Source organism: Bombus fervidus, chromosome 12 (genome assembly GCF_041682495.2).
Source record: "Bombus fervidus isolate BK054 chromosome 12, iyBomFerv1, whole genome shotgun sequence".
Classification (NCBI taxonomy): Eukaryota; Metazoa; Arthropoda; class Insecta; order Hymenoptera; family Apidae; genus Bombus; species Bombus fervidus.
Window position 1 is genome coordinate 10,611,358 of NC_091528.1, and position 12,407 is coordinate 10,623,764.

General features: G+C 45.6%; 1 protein-coding gene across 15 annotated transcripts in view; it reads right to left on the reverse strand.

Moving 5' to 3' along the window:
• Positions 1 to 12,407, reverse strand: part of Lar (tyrosine-protein phosphatase Lar) — a 281,226-nt gene that overhangs the window by 28,533 nt on the left and 240,286 nt on the right. For 14 of the 15 annotated variants that reach the window (XM_072013703.1, XM_072013710.1, XM_072013709.1 and 11 more), the window contains one exon: positions 6,915 to 7,097. In XM_072013703.1, coding sequence (XP_071869804.1) covers positions 6,915 to 7,097 — 183 coding nt within the window. Of the gene's footprint in view, positions 1 to 3,492; positions 3,780 to 6,914; positions 7,098 to 12,407 lie in introns of those variants that run through there. The other variant, XM_072013714.1, reaches the window with a different exon arrangement.

Consider the following 12,407-nt stretch of genomic DNA (forward strand, 5'->3'; position numbering starts at 1 on the left):
TTAACGTTGGAATCTCGCTTCGCAAATATATAAGAGAGAATGACGGCGGACGAGAAGATTATGCGGGCATGAAACGTCTTTCGCGAAGATTCGAGGAGTTGCATCGTCTGGTGAATGCGTCGCGCCGGAAAGGAAATCGAATTACCCGTTGACGTTTCCGCCTCCTCTTTTTTGTCACTATATTTACCGCGCGTTCAAGGGGGAATTTAATCGAGGCCAAACATACCGCCGACTCTGGGGTTGTCTCTCTTGAAATTAATATTTTTAACCCATTCGCCTTTCGGTCCTTTCGCGGAATACGTTGTGCACGTTGCACGAAACGTTTTGGTATTTTTCTAGCAGCGTAACGAAACCCAAATACGCATGTATCGCGACTCTGGAAATTCCCAGGCATTTAGTACAAGTATATGTATACACAGTTACGGTTATGTACAGATTGCGTTAATATCAGGACACAGTCTCTGTATTTGTTGCTTCGTAAGCGTTGCTTATTCCGCGACGAAACGGATCATTTGTCGTAGCTTGGAAATACGCGAACAATTGCTCGTTAACAATAACCTTTAATTCGTACGATCGATTTTCAACGAAAAATTGCGCGAAATCCACGCAAATGCTCTTTATCTTTCGCCGTATACTTATTTCAGTGGATTGTGAGTTAACCGATAACGAAAACATCAATACGACCCTCGCGTAATTAAAATTTGCTAAAGCAGTGGAAGCAATCGTTGTGAAAAATTTTCGCAGTTGGCGATCATCCAGGCGGTGAATTTTCGAAAGCGTCTCTACCTTTGGTCACGGATCCGGAGAGAAGGTAAGTATGTAAGCGGAAATAAGGTAAGTTAGACGATCCCCCTCGGCGTAGCCGACGGCGTCATAAGTCAACTCCCGTGGGGAAAGGCTGGTCTAATGGCTCTGGGGGAGGTTACCGAGCAGGGTCTGTCGTGTTTTCCTCCCGGCAGGAAAGGAGATCGTGGCTCTTTATAACCGCGTAACGCGTCGACAAAAGGCCGAGGAATAGAAGGAGAAGTGACACCGAGTGGACGAACACGCTCGGTGTATTGCATAGCGCAGGTGTTAAGAAGAGAGCCGTTTCGGCGATGAACCCGTCTTGTGTTTCCATCTTTGCCCTTCTACCTCTTCTACCTCTTCTACCTCGGCAAACTTTCGTCCAACGATACTTTACGAACGTCGAGTAGAAACTGTAAAGCATCTTTCTCTTTGCACCTACTTAAAAACTATCGCGTCGTTCGCTGACGTTTTTACCTCCGCTCGTTAGGAATGATCCGACGAATGTATAAACGACACGCGGTTCGTTCTGCGTTGGCTGGTCCGCGTGCATATTGGCTACGACGACCGTTAGGACGATTTTCATGGTACCGGGAGCGGGGTGTGTGCTTGCCTTTTCGCATTCTTACGTTATCGTTACGGACAATTACGGAAGTTTCGAAACGATCGGGATATTACGCCGGAATTAAGATGGAAATAGGCGAGATGCAGGGTGTAAGGCGCAAGAGGCGGAAGAAAGAAGGGAAGCAAGAGAGCGAGCGGAGGAAGAGCGAGAATCCCAAGGCAGGTGTTAAGAAGCGGCGTGGCGCGACGATAGCAGCTCCGGGCTTGTTTCGAAGTTCGAGCCCTGCTCATCAAGCCTCGCAGCTTTAATGCCGGAAATTTTACGAGTGTTGACGAAGCGTTAACTGCTGCCCTCTCGCGCTTTTGCTTCGCTCCGCTGTTGCCCTCACGGCTTTACGGCCGAGCACTGGAAAATATAATTTAACGATTCTCGATGCGTTAACTCGGCTCGTTCTACCTCTCTTCCTCCGTACACGATTATTTTGCCCACTTCGCTGTCTTTCGCGGTGGTATCGGCCGTTCTTGAACCGTGACACGCCAACATTCGATGTCGTATAACAAATCCAGTCGCCAGTCTTTCCATAAACGGTGACAAAGCTTGAATGAGATATTAAATTGGTTTACCTCACATGCCGGAGAATCTGCGTCCGTTTAATTCTCCTCAATTATCGTAAAGTGCTGGCCGTTCACCAAAGCGACCGTTATTTTAATACACCGCCGTCGCGTTGCTACCATGCTGTGTATAACTTTAATTAATTTGTCTCGTTTGCGCGATAAACGGAAATAGAGATTCGCGACCGCATTGTCCGAATGTAACGGGTTTTCTCTGCTTTCGTGTTCTATCCTATCCCATACCTGACCTTCTCCGCTTCGCGTCCTTTCCGCTCTTCGTTCCCTCGTCTTTTGTTTGCTTTGTCGCCAAGAATTTCGGAATTACGTTCCACCTGCGGCCGTTCGCCAAAGCACGCCTTTTTACCACCACTTCATCGCGCTGTTGTCACAGACTTCACACGGCAAACTATTCGAAGCGGTCGGTACACGAAGTAGTAGCCTTTACGGCGTTTACATCGAAATCCTGAAATCGTAAAATCCCTCGTGCCACGAACTTTACACGTTTCGAGCACTTCGGCCGAGTGAATCGACAGATTCTGCTGGTACGGGGCGGCCCTGAAAGTTGAATTAGGTTCGCCACAGATACCATATTGTCGGTATTCCGATAATAAAAGGAAGAGATAACAGCTCGATCGCTTCGGAACGTCGATCGATCAAACAGTAGCAATCTGGTTATATCGTATTGTACGATTATTTTTCTGTATTATTTACATCGTATCGATGTTTGTTCGTATTGGTCTCGTATTTTCGCTTAAAAAAAAAAAAAAATTAGAAAATTTGTTTTTTGTTTCGACTCTGATAATTCTCCGAGTAAAAAGGTTAAATTAGCAAGATTAAACCGAATATTAAAAATTTTTTCCCACCCCGACAAACACACATTTTAATTTCAGTTTTTTGAAAGTGAACATTTTCATTCATTTTGCTGAAAATAATAGCACAGAGTATTACCGGAAATAATTGTCCATTAGAAAATTCATACGCGATACCTAACTTTTCGAAACATAAGACGTCTCTCCCTTGTTTATCACGCTTACCCTACGCACTAAATTTGCCTGGCTTCGTACAAGAAAAGTATAACGGAACGCGGCATACGATCGTTGGTGTCAAAAAGAATTTCTCTTTTCTCGACCATTTGCACGGCAATTTGCGAAATTTAACTGTATCGCCTGCAACGTCGAACGTTTCGAAGTTTCGAGTGCTACCGTTACTCCATAATAACCGAGGATGCTTTAATATTGTTAACGCAAATTGCGAATGTGGCTACGCTCGTAAATGAATGCAAACAATGGCACGGCAGACATGCAACAATGGCGATGTTAGAAACGTTCTGTTAAAATTTCAACGTTAACCTAATATACACGCTGACAATGGTAGCCGACGAAAATTAAATTTCTAGGAAATTTGAATAACGTCTGGTGCCAGACGTGTTGGCGGCCGCGTTGCTGCTTTTTCTATGGCCAACTTTTTGAATGTCACGAAACCTTCGACGGAGTTACGTAGCTGCTAACGTATGACCGTTAAACACGTTACCATACATGACGCACGACTAACGCTTTGTCTCCTCTTGCTCCTTCTATACGTCTTTTCCATGATTCTTCCCCGGCTCTACCACGCGCGTCCGTGTTCTTCCTCTTCCATCCATTTTCTTTTCGCGCAACTTGCCACATATACACGGATACGCGCGACAGTAAGTACATTGCCCTTGTCGTGTACTTTTTGTAATACATTAAGCCATATATCTTATGGGATATACGCGGTGGAGACGGTGCCGTATGGCGATGGCTTCTAACGGTATTGACGGGGGTGGAGCTGCCGCGGATGGAAGACACGCGAATGACGTTAAGGGAGCTACTGGGCGAGCCAACGAGTGACTGATGCGACTAGAGGGGAATGCTTTTCGCTTCGAGCTTGTCGTTTCTTCCTTCCCTTGCTCTTTGTACCGATGCTCGGCTGTGTAAGCACGTCTTCTTTCATTAAACGTAAAACGAAGTAGATAAAACTGTGAGAAAGTTCGGATAAAATAGAAATGGAACGACGATAACGATAACTCGGAGAGCAACTCTGAGAACTTTGTATCCATCTCTCTCTCTGTATTCTCGTACTCCGCGTTAACCTTGTTACGTTCGTTGCATGATTTTCCATCTCTAACGAATTTTCTCGCAACGACATGATACGCACGATTCTTTCTTCCGATTTTCGGTACAGTTTCTCTCAAAGTATCGAGAGTTCTTCCATTTGTTACCGTTGAGGTTATTACATGTATGTGAATACAAAGGAACGCGTGGATAAATTGTAAGGTAGAAAATATATATTTTAAATACCAAAGTGTAAATGCAAATCGGAATATAATTGAGCCGATCCTGATCCGCACGCCAGCAGTGTTACCCTATGACTGGAAACCTTGCAGCCATGCTTCGGTGCTCGAGAAAACTAAAAGACCGGATGTAGAGTTCTCTTAGAAGCGGCGACCACTTCAACGGTTACAATGAGTATTCATCTTCCTTGCTATTTCCTTACCGCGTTGCGTCTTACGCGTTAACACGGTGCTTACGCGTATCCAGTTGTTTAACAATGTTGAAAACGAATTATCCTTCGAGACAGGATTTTCCTCTCCCTATTCCAGACTCTCTAGCTGTCTTGTCCGTAACCTATCGGAATCGGTAGAAGATGGTCGGGCAGTCGTATCCGATCGAATCTCCGTTCGAAGAAATTCCGTCGTGGCGGAGTTGCCTTGCGAGGATTCTAAGATGTCCGTGTGCAGGTTGTAAGCACGTGTTTCCACATAGGTGCAGACGGATACCGTGGCGGAGGCATCGCGACGAGCACGCACGCACGCGATATTCCCGTTTATACGTGCCACGCATACGAGTCACGGATTGCCAGAATCGTAAGATCGACGCACGTGCGACCGACACGGCGCGCTGCGATACAGCTCCGCTAACCCGACATAGAAATAACGACAAAGGAGAATAAAAGAGGAGAATTTGGAAGATATTCGAAAGGACGAGGACGAATAAATTTCGCGTTAATCGCGAGAAGACGGGTTGGCCGATTCGACGCGATGGAAAATCGTCGAGTGGCCGGGTCGTTGGGAATTTTATGCAAGCGCCTGTACTCTCGGAACGCAGGCAGCGATGTAGGCAGCGACCAGCCAGATATATGCATAACGCGTGCACGTACACGTATCCAGGCGCGCGATACAGCCGAACGATACTAGCGTGTATGCAGCCAGCTTTCCTGCATCTAATGTATACTTTTCACGTCGCGGCAAACTGCGCCGGCCGTCGTAAAGATAGTCGGGCAAGTGCACACCGGTATTACGTGACGTGCCGTTCGATAATGATACCGCCATTGCGATAAAAACAAAGTGAACGTTTTATATATACGCCGATCTATACGTATACACGTGCGTATACGAGTGTGCAAGGTTCACATAGCTACCGACGATGGAAAAATAATGATAATAGGTTACGTCGTGCGTTAGCTAAACAACTTTCGTATATACAAGTTGCTCGTCCACTCGTCCGATCGTTCATTTGCGCCGTTATCGCGAATTATATTCGCCAATCGTCGCTTCTCGTCAACGTTCACGCGCGTAACGTTTCATTTTTTAGTCGCCACTCGATTACGCTTCCGTTTTTTATGGCCAGCGAGAAGGGATGAGAGAACCGCAGGATTTCCGAAACCACTCGTCTCGATCGTCGTTTAAAAGTTTTTACGGGCCACCCATCCACGCTTAAAATTAGCGGATGATCGCAGGAGAGATCGATCGCTTCAACGAGTAATCGCGTTGAGAGCGTAGCGAACGTTGGTAGTAGTATGGGTCGGTTTATGCACCGACATTAGTTATCGACTTGCCAGGCGCGACTATACGCGGAACGCGTCACGAGTAGGTAACGAGCAGCTGACCGAATCACGGTCGCGTTCTCCTCCATTTTTTCAAGATTTTTTTATCGCGTCGAGTAGCTATGTATATGCGTGACTGAAAGATGGAAATCTGTTTAACCGGCTGTGATAGAGAATCGCCAGCCTCCTGTCCACGCATCGACGAGTGCGTTCGTTTCGAGGAATAATAAAATCTTAATAAAAAAAAAAAAGCCTGTTTGTTTCGTCTGAAAGCGGACCGATCGGACCGAACGATCGAGGAAAAAGTGTCGGATCTTTGGCAGTTTGATCGAAAACGTCAACGATATATGTAGATCGGCGCACGAACAGACACGAAGTGTACTTCGCGAGAAGAGCCGTGCAGAGCAGGTGTACACTCTCGGCAAACGAGATGGATGTGCTGGATGTTCCCATATCGCGTGACCACTCGATCAACGCTACCGCGAGTTGACAGTGACTTACGCACTCTGGCACTCGACGAGATATGACACGCGCCATCGAGCTTCACCCTATTGTTACCTGTAGATCGCGGCCCAACATCTTCGATTCATCCGCTATCCAGATTTCTCTTCTCCTCGATCTTTCGCTTTGTTCGTTAGCTTTAGCTCCCCTTTAGATTTCGTGCTAGTATCCGCACCGACTTCCTCGATAGTCTGATCGTCGCGAGATTTACTACACGTTTCTCGTTCGCTAACGAGAAATTGAGAAATTGAAATTCTCTCAAAATATTGACTCGACGATAGAATCTTCGTACGATTAATATACTCGATACTAAAATCGAAAGAAGTGTCAGCGTTAGGATAAGCGGAGTTCTTCGACGAACGTCAGTACCTTACTTTCGACGATATCGGAGAAAGTAGCGAATTCGAGTTAAGATAAATCGAACGTTCCGGACTGATCAAGACTTTCAGAAGTTTTGAGCTTCGAATTACGCCACCGCGTATATAATTCAGATTCGAAGCGATTCCAAGCATTTCGAATCTCCTTGCGAGATACGCTGATAAATGGCTCCTGGTTTTTCTTGAGAAAAATTCAAACATCGTAAAGAAGAAGGAATTTTCACTTACCGGTATCCAAAACCGTGTAGCGTGGATTGGTCGTGTCGATGGGCAACATGTCCCGTACCCAGGAAATGATCGGAGGCGGTGACCCAACGGCGGTGCAGAGGAGCACCGCGTTATGACCCATTTCGACCACCTTCGTCGTCGGTGCTTGAGATATTAACGGGAAACCGTTCGGCAATTTCTCGGCTGTAACAACAAACAAACGGTCTCGCGTTATTGTAAATCAGCGATCGCGGTGCTCTATTTATTTAACACGATCAAGAACAGACGTGGGTGCACGCAGTTTCCTAGTCTCTAGGAGAATCTCTGACGACCGGTATGCCGCGGTCAGTCCCGCGGGATCGAAAGTTAGGGAAAGCTATTGGAACTGCGAGGATATCCCATTCCAGTTTCCATTTCTATTTCCCAGTACAGGAAACAGAGGTTTCGTCTTCTCGAAGACTGTGCAACGATACCGCTAGATGCGACCGGATATACCAGTGTCCGAGTGTTCGAGAATAGAATCAGAATTCAATATACCGGAAAAAGTTCGTAAAACGATTTACCGGGAAGAAGAAGAGGAAGGAGGAAAGGAATGGAGGGGGGGGGGAGAAGGAGGAGAAACGGACAGGTCGGTCGATACCTCGAAATTTCTATTCTTGGACGTAGCGCGAAAGCCGATCGATTTATTCGCGTTTCTCGAGACAAGAAGAACGGCGACGCGAAATTGGAGGCTGCTCGAAATATGGAGAAATAAAGATGAACGAACGCGAGGCGTCGTGTTGCCCAACTATGTTCTTCCATCCTCTGCATTCGTATTGCACGTTTAAAATGTGAGAAAAAGCGTAGTAGATTATGTAACTATAAAATCGTAGTTTAATATTTCACCGCATTTTAATTTCGCTAATTATTTTGTATGGTTTTATCGTTATAGAAATACACGAACACTTTTCAACTACGGATGACAAATTGTTATAGCATCGAATATTGTTTACGATATGTCGTTCGTTTACTGTAACGATAACTCGAAATCTGCGATGATTTTGTTGATATTTTGTTAGTATCTTGCGGTACTTTACGACAGGGGAAGATAAAAATTTGTTACTGGTACAACTAAAACAGTGGAGATCTGTTGTTTCACCTATTGGATATTGTAAACCGGTATCAGGTACTGTACTCCGAATGTTTTACGCGATATTTTATGAATTATTTCTGCATATCGCGTTCTTCCATCTTCGATAATTTGTAACGATCTCTCTTTCGATAATAACGATAATAGCAATAACAGATACCTAAACGATCGTAAAGAATAAAATTTTGAAAAGCATGGCTGGCCGTTGTTTCTTCTCACGTCGTAACAGCGGTAACGCCGCGGCCACGGCGTTGTCGGACCCGTCGAACAAACTGGAAACATTCGTAGAAGTTAATTCGCTGTAAAGTACCAATATTTGACGGCGAAGTTGCAAGTTTTTCAATTTCTTCTGCCGACGAGCCAGAAAATCACGAGCAACGAAGCCGAAAGCTGATGTGTCGTTAGCCGGAGATGAGATTAATTCGACTTGTTTCGCGGTGAACGCGATAGAAGCCACATTTGCCTCGTTCTTCACGTAATTACGACGATACCGCGTTCATCCTTAGAGCGAACTCGTAGTTAAAGGTAAGTTGGAGGATGTTGCACTCAAAGTTTCCAACTACTTCGCGTAGGCCTGGTTCCATCTCAATGGGGCTTACGCGTCTCGAACCTCCTCGATAAATTTTTCTTCCCCTTTATACTCTCTTCCCTTCTCGTTTCCTGTATCTTTTTTCGTTCCATTTTTTAAATTAGACATCCGTCGATAATTGGGTCGCGTGGGATTAATTAAAAATCCGTTCTACTTTCGAACGAGGCTCTGATAACATCGTCATTAAGTCCAACAATCTTCGACGTTTCACTGGTAATTATACAGACCGCGTTACTTGCAAAGTACCCTCGTCGTTCTTACCACGTTTCTGTGGATTTCGCTTCGACGACTGACGATACAGCGACGAGATTTGTTGCCGCGCGTCGATTAGGCGAGAAGATCTCTTCAACGATTACGAGCCGACGCGTCTTCTCCTCGTACGGACGCGCGGATTCGTAATTCTTCTTCCTCCCTCGTCACACTCGTTTTGTAGTATCGCGAAAACACGAGATTCTTCTCGTCTATTTTAACAACGTACGTAACGTTCTGCGCGTTTCTACAATTTTACATCTCCCATAAATGTATGTATACCCGCAGGCTATTAATATGCAAACGTTTCGCGAAAGAAACTGCTCGGATCGGATAACATCGTATTATAGATTTCATGCCTGGATATAAAATACACATTATTGCAACCGACGATATTTTATTATATTTTATCGTAAAAGTGACGCGGCTGTTATTTTAATTTCCAACGCGCACGTCATCTTTGTACGAGAGAAATCCTACTTTGAAGAAACGGATGTTTTCAGATTCGAGAATTATTAGTACAATTGCCGCGAACTGGGTGAAAGTTAGGAAAGAGCGGCGCGATCAAACTGTAATTACCACGACCGAGCCCCCCGGGACGGTACTTTGTAAATCGTTCTTTTATAATCTCGTCAATTAAAAGAGCAATCGGAACTCGAGCCAGTCGAGTCGGTCGTCGGTACGACTTTCGCCAACTTTGATCTAGTCGCCTGCTCTTATCGTAAATACGTAATAAGTCGGCAGAACCTGTTGGATCGCGTACGACCGTTCGCGTGTCGGCGAAACGAAGACCGCCTTTGTAACGTCTCACTTTCTCGTGATTCTCGTCGACGTTGTTCACGAAGGAGAAAGGAACGGAGAAAAACGAGAGATGCTTTGGATTCAACGACGGTACCGACGCATACAGATCGAAGAAAGGACGAGTCGGAATCGCGTTGGAGCTCTGTCGAGCGGAGAAGGAAGCTGACCCATATTCAAATATATTCTTAAAACCTCGATGCACGCAACGCGGAGAAAGTCGATAGGACAAGGGAGTGGCAGCGTTCGCGACAAATCTCTGCATAATTTTAAGGAAACGTGGCGCGAAAAGGCGATTCCGCCCTACGGTTGTCACACCTGACACCTCGTTACGTTCGCACGAATCTCTCGCAGACTCGGTCGAACGAAAGGCCGCTGTCCGCTTTGCTTCTTTCGCGAACGTGGTTGAAAGATTACGAAGGTGGATCGGTAGGACGCGACGCAACAACACGCCGAGAGCCGAGAAAAGCTAGCACAAATTTCGCTTGGTTCGCTCGGTGGCTCGGCTCCGTTAACGAGCGCGATTAAGGCGCGAGAATCGTTGGCACTTCGGACGGGAAAGGTTGCTGCTCGGTTGGTGCACTCGAACCTTAGACGCGAGCAAGCCGGAAAGTCGGTTGAATTCTGTCAGATTCAGCCGACTGTCGTGTCATCCAGCGGCGAAGAGCGCGCTCCTCGTTCTTCGGGTACTTTCAGCGGATCTTCTTCCATTGTTTTCTTCGCCGGCGTGGTTTCTTTTGTCCTCGTTATCGTTCGAGTTATCCGGCAGGGCGGCGCCAATTATATCGGCGACCGTGAGCGGTGTTCACGGCCGACAATAGAAATCGCCCACAGACCTTCCCGCCCCTCGAATCGTCCGTACGCCGCGACGACTCGACCTCTCATTCTCTTCCGTTACCCTTTCCTTCGCGTTCCAGTCCGCGACAAACAATTTCTCCCTCTTTGCCACCGCTTTCACCGATTACCATCGACAATACGACCGCCACCGTGGACCGCGCGACAACGACAACCTTCTTGCTAACGCCATTGCCTCTGTCGATTCGTGGATTGCCCCTTCTTACCGAGTCTTCCGTAACCAGCTGTCTCCGATCCCGTGACAAAAAAAAAAAAAAAAAAAAAATACAACCGCGTCACTCGACGAAAGGGACTCGTTGCTTTCTTTCCTCCCTTCCTTTCTCTTCTTGCGTCTGTTTCTTCCTTATCTCGCACAGAGTCATCATAGTCCCATCTCGTTACACTGTTGAAATACGTTTTTACGCGGCACTGTACTATCCTCTAGATGCTCACAATCGGTAATCTCCGTGAGAATTGAGCGAAAAGCAAGAAGAGAATAGAAAAGAATTCCTTCGTCGATCATTTTTATCGGTAACCGAAAATAAATTTCATCGTCGACAATATTGCGTTGGCGACTAAGTGATCGCGGAATTTGTCATTTGCTGGTATTGACAAAATCAACAATCACTTAGTTGCCAACTCGATAGTTATTTGATAAGCAGAAAAAAATGTCATCGATAATGGTTACTAATAATAAAAACAAATTCTGCGATGTACAATGGTTTTCGGTAATCAAAAACAAACGTCCCGTCATCGATAACGATTATTGGTACCTGAAAAAAAAAAAAATTCCGGCATCTATACTGGTTACAAGTAATCAAAAACAATTTTGATCGTTTATAATCGTTATTCGTAACGAGAATACTAAAATCGACGTTGCGGTAACGTTAAAACTTTGTATCTTTTAGCTACTTTATTTGTCGACAAATTTCCGCGATATTTAGCGATTACTATCGCGTGTCTTTCACCTAATCGAAAATATCTTTTTCAAAATTTCTGATTCGCGATCCTTCTTTTCGAAGATAATCGTTTTTTTTTTTTTTTTTTTTTTTTCTTAAACCATCTGTTGCCAACAACAACGTCAACGATCGTCGACGATATATCCGTCGCCGTCGTTCCACGTTATCCTCGTAACGAGACCAACGCCGTTGTCTCTGTCGATTCTCGGATTGCCCGTTTTTGCCGAGTTCTTCGTCCACTTGCCGTCTCAACGCAAAAATAACACAGCCGCGTCGTCGCTCGGTTTACCGAGTTTTCGATCAAAACCCGACAAGAAAAACTCGCACCGCTTCTTCCCTCCTGTCCCTCCTCTTCTTCTCCTAGATTCTTCTTTGCCTCGCTGCGTCTATAGCGAAGAAATTGCAGAGTATGGAAATTCTCGCATCGAAGCGAAAAGAAGAGGAACAAGTTTCCACGACGTCCGAGGGATCGTCGGAAGACCGATCTGCCGGCTTCATCCGTTTACGCGAAGTCGCTTTAGATAACGACAAAGCGATGGATTTCCTAGGATATGGAGGAAGAATAAAGCACCGGGCGAAAGAAGCTAGTGGAAAAGAGACAAGTGTGGGGAAATGGGAGAATCAATTTAGAGCGCACTTTGTTTTATCGTTCTCGTCGATTATATCGAAACGAATCGTTATCTTATTGGCGTTATAACAGATTAATCAGCAACAGGTGAGCGTCGATTTAGCCGTTTTCAGCAAGCGTAACATATTTGTTGGAAATTTCCGAGACTCTAAGAGGACGAAAAGCTATTTTACCATTGGAAGAACGACCAGCACTTGCGGTTTGTTCCGGTCTTCTAAATCGCTAACTAAATTCTAATAATACACGAATCGATAAACTTCGTCGATTAGACGGCCGTTCCGATAGCCTCTGGTTGTGTCTGGTGGTGAACGAATCACGTTTCGCGATG